Genomic DNA, 16,653 nt, shown 5'->3' with positions numbered 1-16,653 from the left:
CTTGTTTCTCTCTCAGCCTTACCTCTCAGCTGTCTTTTACAAAATGGTCCTTTCACTCTCTTCTTGCATGCTGGAAACCACAAAGGCAATGCTGTGTCTTCTAGTCCTTTCATAACGTAGTACACAAAAGCCTGACCCGTGTTTAACACCCTTGATACTGAAGGCACAGGCATCTCTCTCGTCCTTTTCTCCCAGCAGGCTTGCTTCCAAAATTCATTCACACGACCCTCTGAGGACCATAACTCCCAGAATACCTGTACTTACTTTACAGCCTACACATTGAAAAATGGCTGTTTGAAAACCACTCACTTTCCTGACAGAGCTCCCTATTCTCTTAATAATGCAACACACACACAAGGATGCAGGGAACCAAGCTGCTTACTTCAGCTGGCTTTGCACTCAGATGAACTGCAAGACAATATGACTCAGCTCCATACAGCTAAAAAGTGCAACTCACAGAGCACAGCTCTTGGCAGTATGCAGAATATGAACAGAATGACATAACAACAAATAAAACAATCAAAAAAACCAAGAAAAAGAACTAAGGATTTAACAAGCTCTGAAAGAAAGTTAGACCATCTGCTTTATCCACAACTAAATGGAGACAGCAAAAGAAAGGGTACCCACTACCAACCTAATCTTGATGCAAGTAGAGCTGCAAAAGAGAAAAGGATATGAATGGCTGCCAGAGGAAAAGAGTTTTAAAACAACATTTAAACCAGCACAAGTAAGAGCATAATTTAGAGCACCCATAGCAAAATGAGAAGCTTCCAACCTATTTAAGGCAAGTATCTGCCAATTCATATTTTAAAGCTATAGAGGATCAATGATCTTTGAGGAAGGCATTACTGATAGGATTTTATTGTTATACATGTGCCCAAAGGAATAACTTGACAAATTTTAAATCAATGGAAAAATACCAGTACTTAAAATAAGTGGTAATATAAGTAACAGGAACAGCAAAACCCCTCCATTAACAACTTTCTCTACTGTTTTCCCTAGCCCCTATTTTATTAAAAATCAAACAAAAAATCAGCAAAAACAGCAAATTACTTTTAAAAATCTTTAGAAAAGAATCTACTGCAGAAAATACACTTCATGATTTTCAGAAACCCAGAACTTGGAACTAACACTCCTCTAGAATAATTCCATTTTCATAAGAACAGCCTCAGAGCTCTGTTTCATTTGAGTTTCTCTCTTTGGTAGTTAATTATAAAATTAACATTCACAGCGCATAATTATGCTCTGGGCTGTCTTCTGAAAAATCTTAAGGCAAATGTCCTGTACCTGTTACCATACAGGTAGCTAGCCTGTCCAGCAGCACACGTAGCTTTAACTGGAAAGTCTCTGCATATTCACTGGTGACCTCTCAGGACTGCACTGCAAGCCTTGCAGCCTTCACTGCTTTTTGCACTTCTTCAGCCCAAGCTTTTAACATGGGAAATCTCAGCAGCTGCTTAAAAGCACCCTCCCCCTCTCAAAAAAACAAGACAAGAAATCAGACAGACGCAAGGAAAATAAGTTCCTGTTCTCTGTGGCCACAGAGAAACTCTCAAAAGCATGAAAGGGAAGTGCTAAGGCAGAAAACCCAAAAGGCAGCAGCAAGAATTACTGATTTTTAACACACAGCATGCTTCAGCGAGACAGGACTACAACCACTCCTGCAGGGGAGGCACACAGTGCCCAAGATCCCCTAGCCACGGCCTCAGCCTCCGCAGCCCAACAGGACACCCCAAAAACCCCAGCGCACCCCGATAGGCCTCAAGGGCCCTCCAGGCCCTTCCCCGCCCCCTCCCCCTTTCCCTACCTCACCCCCAGCAACCCGCGCACCGCCCCCAAGGAGGGGCAAGGCCTGCGGGACAGGACCGGAAGCTCCGCCTCCCTCCCTAGAGCTCATTCATTGGTCTTTCCTCCCATCACTCTCGATCCGCCGGGCCCACTCTTCCCCGCCCCTCTCACCGTCTCCTAAGCCTTCTACCCGCCCCCCGCTGCCAGCTCCTCGCTCATTTGCTGGTGGGCACGTCAAGCAAAGGCGCCTGCCCCTTATGAATGGCTGAGCGAAGGTGGAGGTTCCCGCCTGTGGGGGAAGGGCTCAGTCGTTGGGGCTTCCGCCCCTTTTGCCCCCCCCCCCCGCCCCGGCCTCCTAGCAGCGCGCATGCGCGGGGGCGAGTGTTGTCCTCGGGGTGGGCATGTTACGGGGAGAGGAGCGGCCGCCAGAGCGCCGCGGGGAGGGGGCGGGAGCCGGAGCCGGAGCCGGGCAGCCGCCGGTGAGCCAGCCTCACTTTCTAGCGGTGAGGGGAGACCATAGCCTGCCCGGGGCTGCGAGCGCTGCCACGCACCGTCCTGTGCGTGTGCATCTCTCTATATCTTGCATGTGTCCGTAGGGCTCTCTTTCTCTGTCTCTCCACACACACGCGCGCACGTACCACCTACCCGCCCACCGGGCGGGCCGGGCTGTGGCACGGGCAGGGAGATGCGGCCGGCGGGGCAGTAGCTTCCCATGCTTCCCTGCAGGGCAGCGGCCGCCCGGCAAGCAGTGGCAGCAGCGGCAGCGCCACAGGGCAGAGCCCCGCGGCCGGCGCGCGCGCGGAGCGGCGGCGATCGCCAACGGCCGCCCCCGGCGCAACGGCCGGGACGGCGCGCGGGCGGCGGCGCGGGATGCGCTCCGCCTGCCTCCTAGGGCGGTGAGGTCCGCCGCCAGCGGAGGGAGGAGAGCCTCGTCCGACGAGACGCTTCGCTTGGGCTCCGCGCCGCCGCCAGCCGCCGGGCGGGCTGAGGACGGGGGACGCGGACCCGCCGGGGAGCCCCCTCCTCTGCCTGCGCCTGGCTTGCCCCGGCGTTGCCTCTCGCTCTTTGTACAAACCCTCGCGGTTACTAATCCGTACGTATGTGTGTCTGCGGCGAGCGCTGTGTTTATACGCCTGTCCGTCCGCCGGCGCCCGGGCAGCAGTTGTCTGGGCGCTCGCATGCCTTGCAGATTTGCCCCTTGCTTCTGTATTTGCTGCTTTTTCTGCCTCCCCCCCCCGCGGCCCATGCACGTCTTCCGCTTTTGTTGTCTGGCGACGGGCATGTGCCCGGTGCCCGCCGCTGCGGGGGGTCTGCGGGAGCCCCCGCGCCCGGGCGAGCGGGGCCGGGGCCGGGCGTGCGGGGGGGCAGCGGGGCCGGCGCCCTCCGGCGTGAAGGTCGTGTGTGTCCCCCCCCCCTCCGCCTCCCCCTTGTTTATGTTGATGTTGACAATAAATCCGGGATCACTTCTGCCAGTGTAAACTCGGACCAGGTGGGTTTACGCTGTTCGTCACGAAAAGTTAAGCTTGTTCCTAAACATGCCGTAGTCTTGCCCTTTCCTGCCTGCGAAGAAGGAAGTGTTACCTCATTAGCTGCGGCTGGTTTGATGACAGAATGTTTTCGGGGCACCTTGTGAGTCTCTGTTTCTGTGCCGTTGTGCCCAGCTTGGCTCCCAGATGGCCAATTCACTGAACGGCCGGAACCCTCGCAAGGGGCGGATTCTGGGATTCATTGATGCCATCCAGGATGCTGTGGGCCCACCTAAGCAGGCAGCTGCCGACCGCAGGACTGTGGAGAAGACTTGGAAGCTTATGGATAAAGTGGTGAGTGTGTGTGTGCGTGCATGTATACACACAGTGAAGAATACAGACGTTTAAGTGTGTGCACGTGGGGAAGCAGTGTCTTCCTGAGCTTTAAATGCTATGCTGTATGTGCCTCGAGAAGTAAGGGGACTTGTGCTTTAGGTTATTTAAGCACCCTTTTTTTTTATGTGCCCTCTGGCTATATTTTTTTAATCTTGGTTTGTGGAGGGAAAACAAATGTGTGCATTTGCCTTAGGCTATTGTTATTTTCAGATCCTTTAAAATGGCTCAAACTTGAAAAGCTTTTCTTAAAAAAAAATGTTAAACTTGGTTGTTTTAATAACATACTCTGTATGTTTTATGTTGGATCATGCTGTTAGTCTGCAGACAAGACCTCTGAAGCATGTAACTTCAGTTAAGCTAATCATCCTGTGAAGCATGCTCACAATGAATACGTTTGTGCTTGTAGGAATGTGTGTGGAGCCTGGGGGATGTCACTCCTGTCAGTATAGTAAACAGATTTGTGTGGTAATCTTAATTTTTAAGCGTGTGTTCTGCATTGTAATGAATTTTTAAGTACTTTTATTTTTCATTTTCAAACTGTAAATAGACAGTGTACTGAAACTTATTTTTCAGGAAGTTGGGAGGGTAGACCAATTTTCTAGATCTTAAAAGTCCCTGGACCAGCTTGATACATTTTGGTTAGCATTATGCAAGATGACAGCTTGCTTTAAATTAGCTAGGAAGATTTCTTAGCAGTGCTAGGAATAGTTTGATTATAACACAGATAACTGTTCAGGAGGCACAGGAGAGGGCTCTGTTCTGCATATAATTAATACTTGAGAGCTTCCTCTTGAAGCTGTTGAGGAGAGAGGGTTACTACTTGTTAGGCTTGGGTTCTTACAGCAGGAGAGTTATGACTTTTTAAATCAAATTGTTGATTCTCTGTGAACTGGCCTAGCTGTTGGCTTTCCCTGTGGTTCTTGTAAAATGCAGATGTTTAACTTTTCCTAAAGTTCATAGTAGTTATACTGGCATAGTGGAGATATTTAATGTAATGTGCCTTGACAAGTGGTAATTTTGCAGTATTTGAGTAAGTCCTTTTGCGTTTTATTATTTGATGCTCCCAGAATAGTATCTGTATTTCTACCACCATTCCTGAGGTTAATTACAAACTTAAAAACCATCCTGGATACAAATGGTTATTATCACAAAGACTTTGTTGAAGTTTCTGTGGTAAGGATCAGGATGCTGTAAACAGTAAGCATCTTGTAGTGAGAACTGCAAATATAAATGCTTGGAAACAGATGCTCTCCTTTAGTAGAAAGAAGTTTTCAGTTTGGAAAACGGGAGTGTGGTTCACTAATGTTGAAACCGTGTAGAGAATGTACAGCTTGATTTCTCCCTGTGTCAGGCCACTTACAAATCTATATAGTAAGGCTGTCCTGCGATTGGTCTGTATATCCATGGATACCGGAAAATCTTAATCTTGTTGCTTAGACTTGTGGGTTGCTTTTACTCAGCTTTTATAGGATAACTTTATTTGCCACTATTACAGTAGAGCATCAAAACAGCCAGTGTGGCCTGTTCTGTAGAATTCACTGGAAAGGCTGGACGTTGCACTTGTGCTCTCTTTTTCATTTCACTGGATAAGTGTCCTCAATTTGGATCTTTAATGTATCCTCTTTAAGCTACTGTCAGTTAATCAGATTTTATTTCTAAATCATATTAAAGTATACCAGACAGGATGATGTCATAGTGTGAGAATGCTGTAGCTTGCTGCTTGAGTTTTTAGCATTTGGTACTTATAGTGAAAGGATGCGTTTGAGCAAATTTAATATGTTGACAAACAAATGTTAAGTCTCTTAGCCTTATGAGGCAGTTGGCACAGGAAGGTCATTTTCTCCTCTGCCTAAATCAAAACCAGGGATTAAAATCAGAATAGAAACCTGCCCAGTTGACTTGCTTCAAATCCCATTGCTGGAGTTTGTCCTGTGACTGATTTCTGTGATGGGTCACTGACCAAATTAATACCTAGCAAAGGCAGGAGGCTTTACAGCTGGTGGGGTGCCACCAATGGTAAGATTGTGGTTTTGAGGCCTGTTTTGCTTCTTGTAATAATAGTCATCATTCTTGTTTGTTCTTTAACTAAATTGCTATGATAACCATCTTTTTCCTCCAGTGAAGTAGCTAAAGTTTTCTCTCATTTTAAAGATGCAAGGCTTTGGGAGAATGGAAACAAAGCAAAGCTATTATCTTGACCAAAGAACTGAAGAAAGAGCCATGTTCAAAGCTAGGAGCATGGTTCAGTAATTCCTGGTTTTCATTTCTTTCCTAAAATTCCTATTCTGTACCTCTTCTTCCTTCCTTTTTCTCTCTCTTCTTCTCTTTTTCTCAACTTTGACAGGTGAGACTCTCTGCATGAAGTAAAATTTGTTTTCAACAATAAGGGCTTAGCCAATACCATGAATACTGCTGTTCTGTAGAAACTATACTGTGGCACTGTTTTTATGGTGTATGTAAAATCTCTGCTTACTCAGATACCATGCAAACTTCTGTCTGCAAAAGTGGTAATATGTCATGCCTTAAAATTGTTAAGGCTACATGGTAATGTTTGTTTTTCATGGGTTTATGCCTCAGCTATTAAAATAGGCACAAGGCTGCAGTTCTACTTAATGTCTTCTTTTCAAACTTCTCTTATCAGTTAAAAAAAACAAAATCAAGCATACAGATTCTGAAAGAGTTCTTTAACAGGACAGAATGTTGGGAATACTGCCCCTTGTACAGCCCTGTTGCTCTAAGCAGCGTATTTGCAGGGAAGCCAAAAATAATTCCTCTTGTTGTAAGCGAATGTGAAATGATATCTTATACCAAAATCTTACTTTTTATTTTTTATCCACTGGAATCTATACTTTTTCAGGTTTCCTGATAGGCTTTTTATATCAATTTATAGTACTAACTGCGTTATTAGTGAGGCATCAACTGTTAGCATCAACATGCAGTTTCCCTGCAGTTTTTTGATGGGTAAACAGTAGCTTTACCATTAAAAGCCAAACATATTTTGTCGAATTGCTTTACAATGCAAAGAATGATATTCCCTTTATGCTTTGGAAGGCTAGGCCTGCTTTCCAGTGCTAGTATTGTGTCCATCATTGATCTTTGAACTGATAACAAGCAAATTACTGTTTTCAAAAATCCTGTGTATTTTTAAAAGTTTGTAACCTGTAAGAGTTATCGTTTACAAATAACTCTAAATCTTCCTATTAATAGTACTTAAATTGTACAGGATGGTTTTTCTAAGATTTTGAACATAATGATTTTATAATCTAGAAACTAGCCATGTATTACTATTATGACATAGAAGTTATCTTGAGGATGACTTGAGGGGGAATGCTTATTGTGTAAACATGGGAGTAGTTTAGTTACTCTCTTGCTCTGGCTATTCAGAGTTGGCAGCACTGTTGTGCACATTCTACTTATGTGGGTTTCAAGCCAGGAAACTTCTGACTTGTTTTGACCAGGGTTTTTTTTGATAGGAATATTTAAGCAACTTTCAGTCACTGTTCAGTGCTCTTATGCATTGGGCTTGAATGTAATTATATCTTCTACAACAATATGTTGTCTAAACCGTTTGGTTGCTGTGTCATGGCAGACTCAGTTATTTGACTATGTAAGATGTGGATAGCAATTTAATTTGCTATTTAATATTATCCTAAGAGAAAGTTAGATTGTGTCCCAAAGCTCATACTATTGGCTTGGTGAGTAAAAGCTGTATTACCTCTGTAACTCATTTAGTAGTATGCTTTTGTTTAAATTAATGTTTGTCAACATCCAAGTTTTCAACAGCATCTAAGTGTGTATACAGAGTACAGTTCATGAGCTTGAAACTGTGTGCTTGTTAGTTATTCTTTGCAATGCATAATGTAGTTATGTTATTGTAATGTGCAACCTCGCAAGTCTCTTATATGTCACTGTTCCACAAAGGATCCAGAAAAGGATACCATAAATCATAACCATGGTATTCTTCAGTGTATTATCTGGTCCTTCAGTTGAAAACAGAGGTTGATTTAAAGGTGTGCAGCCTGTGTATACTGCTTGTGGAAAAGAATGAAAATTTAAATAGTAGACAGAAAATAGAGAAATGGGAGCTTCTCTTTTCCTAATCAGCAGAAAGTATAAATGACCCTCCAGAGTCAGCTGTGCTTGTGCAGCATTCCTCTAGTACAGGAACATATGGCACAGTTGCAGTGTGGTAGCTGTTGAATGAGCACTCATGTTTTCTCAGCTAAAAACTGCGTAATCAGTCACCTCTACTTATATTTTGATGAGATGGCTTCTTTCAGAGGAATTTTTGCCTGGTAGTTACAATACATTGCAGTTAATGTAATTTCTGGCAGAGGGGTGCATGAAAAAGGAGCATAATATTCAGATTTCATCCATTTTCCTGATTAGCCACCCCCTCATTAAGTTCTTCAGAATTCATAGCTGGTAGCATTGCGTGTTGTGGTTTTTCTGGAGAATTGTTATGGTGTCTTACTGAAGAGCTACCTTTATCCTGTCTGTGGTATTTCAAAACGCTTTTGTAATATTTTGACTTTTTGCACTTTATGGCAGAAGATACTAGTTCAGCAAGAGCTTTTCAAAGTGTAATTTTGGAAGCATGCAAGCACTGATACTCTGCCCTGGTCCATTCACTGGCAACTGAAAACTAAGCATTTAGTAGATGTCCTACTCATTAGGTACTTAATCAATTTTAGCTGTGTGACTTTCCTTGTCTTGTCTTTGACTAGTATTAGGAATTTAAACAGATTGTGTCTGGATAGCTGTACTTTGCTTGAATGAAAGTTCTTTTGTCTGGGGCCTTCAATATAACCTTTTATTATTTGCTTTAAAAAGTGAACAGGAGATAGACAACAGATTTCTCACAGAAAACTAAATGCAACGGGAATCCATTGCTCTCATCTCTGAAGATGGCATGAAATAATGTCCTATAACTTAAGTCAAGTTTCATAAAAAGTGTTACACTTAAACTTTTACGGTGTTGATTAACTAGGTATTTACTGCATAAAGCTTTTGTCAATAATAGTGAACACCTTTCACTTCAAAAAAAAACAAAAAAAGAAAACACCCCAAAAAAACTAGACTCTCTCTCTTTCCCTTTCCTTGCTGTTGCGCAAAAACTTGGCAAGGTAGCTTAATTTATTTTTGCACACACCCCCCCCCCCCCCCCCGCCCCGGGTACTGTTGAGGGGAAATTATACCAAAAGAAAGCATTTACCTTTGAGTTGGAGTCCAACCTTTGAAGCTGATAAGTCTTTTCCCAAAAGAGAGACAGCAAAATTCTCATTTTTCTCCCCCTCCCCCCCTTTTTTTTCCTCTCAAGTATTTGTAAGGCTCTCCCAGACTCTTCACATACTGCTGAGGGTAGAGTTAGTGAAAAATTTGCAGAGGAACTCAGTCAAAAACACAGGTGATGTCTTGGATAGCAAAGGCAGTTCCATTCAGGTCTTGAACTATGGTGAGACAGTTTTACTCTTGGGTAGCATTTCATTCCAAATGCAGTCATGTTTACTCACTGTGGGACTATATTTTGGAGTGTGAAACTAGTAGCACAACAGCCTAGTCCTTTTATGTAGTAGGGAGTCAGAGAAGAGCTTGGTGCATCCTAGCAACATGATCACAGTGACCTATATTGCCAAGTACATGAAGTTTTCAAAGTTATGAATGGTGGTGTTTCTTTGGGGGATGGTGGTGGTGGTGAGTTGTTTGTTCCCCTCCCATAGGAACTAGAGTAAGCTTGTCTGGAAGTTTCTGAGTTAATTGTGTCAGTCTGTTTCTGATAGATAGGATAATCCTTTAGTCATTACCAAATGTAGTAGCACTCTGTTTCTGTGATTCTGGAATACATACTTTGGACTTTTCCTCTATGAGATAGTAAAAGCGGTTTTCCTTTCTCAGCTTACCTCAGTGAGAGACATTTCTTTCTTGCTGACTGATTGCTTTTCGTTTTTTAGCCTGAATGCTTGCTAAATATATACATGCTTGCTTCCAGTCATAACAATACACAAATCACACAGTGATATGATTCATGTCCGCTTCTATAGTGTTAGAGAGGGCTGCTTTGTAAAATGTAGTATGGAGTTTTTTATTTTGGTTTTCTTTGCATTTTTTGTTTTGTTTGTTTGTTTTGAGCTCTGTTTTCTTTTGAAGAAAGGTATGTATGCCACTTCTGTTGGATTGGTAAATCTTTTGTGTCAGCAGTTGTCATTTCTTACTGTGTATTTTTAATTGTGAACTTACGTGGTATGTGTCAAGACATCCTGACTCTGGAAACCATATGGTTTGCTAGTCAGCTCTTTACAAACATACTTCCTTTGGACTAATACCTTGTGTACTGTCTAAAAGTAAAGAAAGCCTTGTACTACCTTATTGGATTGTTGACTTGAACTAAGCATTAGTATTTTTTCGATGAAAATGCATAAGACTAATCGAGTTGTACTGTAGGAGAATTTTTACATGACTTCCTTAAGGGCTTGTGCTGGAGTTGAAGATTCTAGTAATGTGATGAATTGATCTCTAGATATTCAGTGAAGCCTGGTAAACCATGGTGACCACAGGATCCTGTTCTGATCTGTATATGACAGTATTTGATGATACTGGACTGAAATAGAATTTCTAGAACATCTGAAAGAGAAACTGAATCTTGTTTCTAACTGGGTGTTCTTTTTGTATGGTGGAATAGACAAACTGTTGAAAAAAACCAACCAGCATGAGCAATTTGTTTATTCCTGGTGTCTTGGTTTTTAAACTGTTTCTAATGTATATGAAAAGCCTCATACTCTGCTTGTTAACAGTTACGATTGAAAAGAGAGGCTTCAAAAAGAGAACTAATTCCTTGATCATACAATATGTAGAAAAAGTTAGGATAAATAAGCAATTTAAAATGATTGGAGCCTTTTCTACTTGTCCTCTCTTTGCTGACTCTTTTCTAGAATAATATTTTTCTCTTTACAGCTAGCTTTTTCCCTTTGTGCTTGTTGCTCCAGAAAGTTTTAACACCTGGTCAGTGATATGGATATGCTCCCAAAACAAATTACAGATGCCAAAAGTTATTGATTCAAGTTTTTACTAAATCAGAAATCACAGAGAACATAAATTCTGTTGAAAAATATGTCTGTGATTTTTAGAAAGGTTTCTTTGGTAATCCTTCTATTTTCACTTCTGACTGTGGGATTCCAGTTTTTATGTCTCTTCTAATTCTGCTACCAAAAGAAATTCAGCTATGTCTCTGCATTGAGGATTTTCAGTTCTGTCAGCACATGTAAGATTCTTTGCTCGTGTTCCTAAAATCTCCTTAAAAAATTCTTGCTGTCAGGTTAAGTTCAGCATAACTGAAAGTGAATTTTTAATCTCCCAAGTCTCTCTTGTTAGTTCTCTCCTTGATCTTTTGGGGTGCTGCTGTCACCCTGCCCTCAGTTAGGCTCCTGGACCTCTTTTTTAGATTGTGTCTGAATCCTTCAGATTTAGAAATGCGATTCACAGACAAATAAAACCTTCTGTATCCATCCACTTAACTAAAACTCTCATCCAGGCCTTGCCATCTTGTGTGTCAGTGAGTTCAGCTTTCTTTTTTCTGATCTTGTAAAAATGCTATCGTATCCAATCTTCGTTCTTTGAGATTACTGCTGCAAGCATCTCCTAACCCACCACTTTGACCGTGTTGCCTCTTTCCCTATTCTGATAACATGTTCTCTGTCACATTAAATATAAGCAACTTATCTCTGTCTCTTGCGCTGTCTCTTCTTGTATCAATCAGGATTCAGAGGAGGGCTTCTGCCCTCATAGGTTTTGCAGTTCCAGACTTTCTCACCTCATGAGTATTTCCAAACATCTTTATGCTTTACCTTTTTCGGTTCCTCCCAGTGTGTTCCTCAAGTTAGAAAATCTTTTGCGAGCACTATTGGAGCTACTATTGTTTTAGAGCTTGTCTTGAAACTCTTCTTTGCTGTTTATGTCTACAAGTTGCTAGTGCACTGAACCACTCTTTAGCATGCTGAACAGTGTTGCGTTCATGTGTTTGTGTTTGCCTGTATCCATCTGCTGTCTTTTTGTTTCCTGTCGAGACTGTTAATTTCTCTGTGGGAGGGACTGTATCTATTTTACAACACTAATCAGATGGGTTCCTAATCCACTGCTTGGTATAGTAGCTGGAAAAATAATACAAATTTTGAAAGTAGCAATGGGCCAGTAAAATGAGGAGGGCTATTGCATATGTCATATTTTAAATACTTTATTTGAATGATGTTAATATTTCTATAGATAGTTAAGAGTTTGCAGTGTTCTAATGGTGTTAGAATGGCGTATTCTTTTGAAGTTGTTAGTGCTTGACTTTAGTCCATGTGTCTATCCCCCCTATGTTAACCAGGATCCCGATTCCCTAAACCTAATTGTCTAATGTGTTTTTGTGTAAACACTTCATTCAAACAAAAACCAATTACATGCTTGCTTTGCTGTTTGTGGTGCATAAACATCTGTTATTGGCAACAGTTTCAAGGTAGTGTATTTATTAATTGTGCAGGTTAAGAAATTGGGAAGTTTTCCATAGTAGAAGTGGAATATAGCTTTGAGTTTACAGTGAGATGTATGTGACAGGAAACTTTTTTTTTCACCTGGAATTGCACAGGATACTACACGTTTTTGAAGCTGGTAAATTAGTAGGAACAGGAGTCTGTTTCCGTCAATATTAAGATGTTTTATGGCCTCGTTAGTTACCTCAAAAGAATGTCAAAGTCATCAATATGCAACGTGGCCATTGCCAGATGATACCTATAAAACCTTTATACCATGTGGACGTAATTTTTTCATAAGTATTTGTGTATATACAGCTGCACACACGTGTGCAGTGTGTGTTGCTCCGGAGTGTTTTAGTTGAAGCGCAGAATCACTGCTTGGGTAGCTTAGCGCAGCACCACTTAAAAACTCTGTTAATTTTGATCCATCCACTCTCTGTTACAGAACATTACAGACCCAACTACCAAAGCAGGTAGGCAGCCAGAAGATAATTGCCCTAAGCTGGTGTGTATATAACTGGTCAGGAAACAAGAGCAGTACCTTCTTCTTCCAGAAACATTTCCAGTGGAGACTAGATTCATGTAAAGATGTTCAACAACTCATCTGTAGCTTATTTTTTAAATTAATATTTATTATGCAATTTACAATTTGGAAACATAATGACTTCAAGTCCACAAAGATTATTTTCTATTACAACCATGAACTGAAAAACACTTGAATTTATAATGTTTTGTTTTCTAAATTACAATGTCTGTTTATGAGTTACTGTTAATTTCTGTTTATCCTCGCTAAAAGCTTTTGAGCCAATGACCACGTTCAGACCCTTTTCATGTGCGCAGAAATCTCAAACTTCAAATTCCTATGAGTTTTAAGGAGGTACATTGTTGGCTAGAGAAAAGAGAGAGCTAATTGATGAAAAATGAAATTATAAGATCAGTTCTTACTAGACATTCAAAAATCTATAGGGAAATTCACTTCCAACAAACAGAACTGTAGCAAATTACTGCTCTTGACCGTAGTTGTTCACTGTATTTTGATAATATGCTCTGTAGCATATAGTGGACAAGCAAAGACGCTCTTACTTAAAAAAAAAAAACAAAAAAACAAAAAAAACCCCCGTGAACTACATAAATGTGGAGAAAGATGCATTCACCTCTTTAGAAGTGTTGTGTGTGGGTTTTTTTTGTTTTTTGTTTTTTTTTCCCCCCCATACACATACCTTTGACAGTAGAGACTCGGCAGGGATTTCTCGGGATATATTGGAAGTAGGATTTAATTCTTTGTGCCTGGGGATTGGAGAAGTGTGCTTGCACCTATGAATTTTAAGATGTCAGATCAGTTTTTGCCCCAACATATTTCTTCTCTTTAAACATTCTCTTGTTTTTTTGCTTCTAGGTAAGACTGTGCCAAAACCCAAAGCTTCAACTGAAAAACAGTCCACCTTACATACTTGACATTTTACCAGACACTTACCAACATTTGAGACTTATACTGAGCAAATATGATGACAACCAGAAACTTGCACAACTCAGTGAGAATGAGTATTTTAAAATCTACATTGACAGTCTTATGAAAAAATCAAAACGGGCTATAAGACTCTTCAAAGAAGGAAAGGAGAGAATGTATGAGGAGCAGTCACAGGACAGGTGAGTGAAATATTTAAATATAAAGTAGATTGTCTTGCTTGTCTGCATTCTTAACAGTGTTTGTGGCCATTGTGTTTTGACATTTTTAATTATTTAAAGAGCAGAAATATTTATTGTTTGGATTTGTTGTCCCTGCAGGTCAAACAGTAATTTGCTGGATTTGTTCCACTGTGTGCTCTTATCTGTCACTTTATGTGACCTTTAAAACCGAGTCCATTTCCTTCATAAAACATTCATTTCATTGTAATTACTTGTTTAGAGAGCCTTACAATATGTAGCTGTTCATCTAGCATAGAGAGACTCTTATCTGGCCAGAGCTTGACCTCTCTAGCCCACTTCTGAAAACTGAGGGAGCCATGATAGCTATTGACTTAGTGCTTTCACAAGTGATGAAATGGAACAAACGAATATCCACATTTTTGAGAAATTGTGTGGTGTTAGCATATGGTGATAATAATGTTAGCCTGGTGCTGAGAAGTCTTTTGAGAAACCTAATGGATTCTTGATTTGCAGTGATTCAGTTCTGATAGCAGGGATTAATCTCTGCTTTATGTGTACTCCTTTGGTGATGAGTAAGAAGGTTTTTAATATTTGATAGTGTTACATAATATATTTTTAAAATATTTTGATAAGTTCTCTACAAAATCTATGGTTTTGTTTTGGAAAGGGGTACAGAAGTTGTTCTGTGTTGTGGCACTTAGCCTCTGCCATGTGTAGTATGTCTTTAGATCTATTCAAATAAAAGTTACGTGACACTGTTTCCAGAGTCTTCCCTTTTCAAATGAGATACAGGGGAATGGGAGATGGAGAGGAGGTGAATAAAGGATTGAATTCCTGCTGTTCTATCTGCACCTGAGTTCAGAGGCAGGGTTGCAGTATAGTTTTACCACTGATGAATCTGTTGGTAGAAGCAGTGAAAGGTCTTGAGTTCTTGTAAATGTCATTGCTGATATTTTTGACTTATATGTATGTTTCTTCCAGATCTTTAGCAATGATTATAGCTAATCAGTATACTATGACAGTCCTGCTGTGCTTGATAGCTTGTCTGAAACTTGCTTAACATATAAGGACTTTTTAAAAATTATGTAAAGACTGCCCAATTGTTAAGATACTTAGAGTAATTTACCTAAAAGGAACACAATGTTCAGTTTGAACTGTTTTAGTGATAAGTAAAGATCTTGATAAATGTTTGGTTTTTTTTTTTTTCTTTTTTTTTTAGTAAGTGTGTAAAGGAATATTTTCACTGGGGAGGCCTTCTTACCAGAACTTGTGAAAGAATTTTTCAGCACTAAGCCAATGGGGGGTTCTTTTAATAACCCATTTGTAGTATGTACAGAAGTCATTGTGTTGCAAAGGAAATGAGAACTTTTTATGGTAGGGGGAATTTGACAAAAAAAGACTGCATTATGTAAACAGGTTTTATTTTGATTTCCCTATGTTGTATGAACCCCAGATTTACTTGTGGTTTTGCTTACAGTTAGCAATAAATTAAAGCCAGTTTCAATGTCACTTTTTCAAAAACAAATCCTGGGGTAGGCACTATGTACATTCAAACAGTGTCTTAGTAACTGTATCTAGTTGCTAGAGTTATTTTCTTCTCTCCAACTACCTACTTCAGTTCCTGCATAAGGGTAGCAGTGATGATGTGATGATGTCTTTTGTGAAGCTGACAGTTTTTGAAAAAGATGCCGTTACCATATTTACTGTCATTGAAGCCATTCTTGTGAGATGATTGGAGAGGAAAGTGTTAGAAACAAAGCATACTAGTGCAGGGCACTGATTCCCTATAACTGCTTCAGCATCTCTGAATTTGTGTTTCAGAAAGTAACGATTATATTGGCTTTATTGCTGCCTGATGGGGTTTGAAGCTTGGAGAAATGAATACTGAAGAATCATGTCTCCAGTGTTAAAACTATTAATGTGTTTTCTATACAAACTTGATTCTGACGTACAGCCGAAACTACGATTGGAATACTTAAATAAACAAAAATTTGGAGGCATTGTTCCAGCAGTTAATGCTTCATGCCATTATAAGTCAAAGTCTATGTCTTCTCTGTTGCTTCAGTGCACCCTGTTTCATTTACTGGCGAAGTTTTAAGTATATACATGTCCTAGTTTAGAGTTGAATGAAAGTATATTCACTTGCTAAGCCCTCTGATTAGATATGTTTCCTCTACGACACTTTAATGTCCTTAATCATTTTAATTCTTGGTGGGTTAGTAAGAGAAACTTAATATTTTTTAGCTTCTTTCCTTCCAAATAAGTTTGCATTAACCTAAGTAGGTAATTTTTTAAAGTTGTAATATAAACATAGGAGCAGTCACTTGAAAGTGTTTTTCAAGCCATCTTTTTAAAAGAGTCAAATTCAAGTGTTGTCAGTTTAGAAAAAGGCAAACCAAATGCTTCTCATATGTTGACACCTGGCCAATTTTTGTGGCTTTCAATCTTGCTTTCCTGTTTTGTTTTCTGTTAGTGTCTCTGTGGTTGCTGGATAAAAGGTCATGAAAAAGAGAAATTGGCTGCATTTGGAAGCATTTTCAATATGTATTTGATTGGCATACTTTTAATCTATTAGGGCTATTGAATAATCTTTTTACTTTTATGATAGTAGTACATTTAGGAACCAATGCTGATATAAAGATGATTTTTATTTTCATTATCACTGAAGACACCTAAATTACTCTGTTGTATAGAATTTGTCATGAATTTTAGCTCTCAAAGATCCTATGGATCAAACAAGATAGTGCTGCAGTCAGATAGCATATAAATGGCTAAAACAAAAGCTTGCAGTGTAATTGTGGTGCCTCCCAATCTTGTGTTCCATGCCAAACACAAATGGATAGATGTTT

At 40.4% G+C, this 16,653-nt stretch overlaps 1 protein-coding gene across 8 annotated transcripts in view; it reads left to right on the top strand.

Annotated features, from left to right (window-relative positions):
* The first annotated feature begins 2,110 nt into the window (after window positions 1-2,110).
* Window positions 2,111-16,653, top strand: part of CBLB (Cbl proto-oncogene B) — a 142,728-nt gene continuing 128,185 nt past the window's right edge. For 4 of the 8 annotated variants that reach the window (XM_064521639.1, XM_064521629.1, XM_064521625.1 and 1 more), the window contains exons 1-3: window positions 2,888-3,277; window positions 3,450-3,608; window positions 13,554-13,804. In XM_064521639.1, the coding sequence (XP_064377709.1) occupies window positions 2,888-3,277; window positions 3,450-3,608; window positions 13,554-13,804 (800 nt within the window). The other 4 variants (XM_026112320.2, XM_026112323.2, XM_026112318.2 and 1 more) reach the window with 4 other exon arrangements.

Source organism: Dromaius novaehollandiae, chromosome 1 (assembly GCF_036370855.1).
Source record: "Dromaius novaehollandiae isolate bDroNov1 chromosome 1, bDroNov1.hap1, whole genome shotgun sequence".
Taxonomy (NCBI): Eukaryota; Metazoa; Chordata; class Aves; order Casuariiformes; family Dromaiidae; genus Dromaius; species Dromaius novaehollandiae.
The sequence above is the reverse complement of the archived record's forward strand: the minus strand, read 5'-3'. Positions and strand labels throughout refer to the sequence as shown.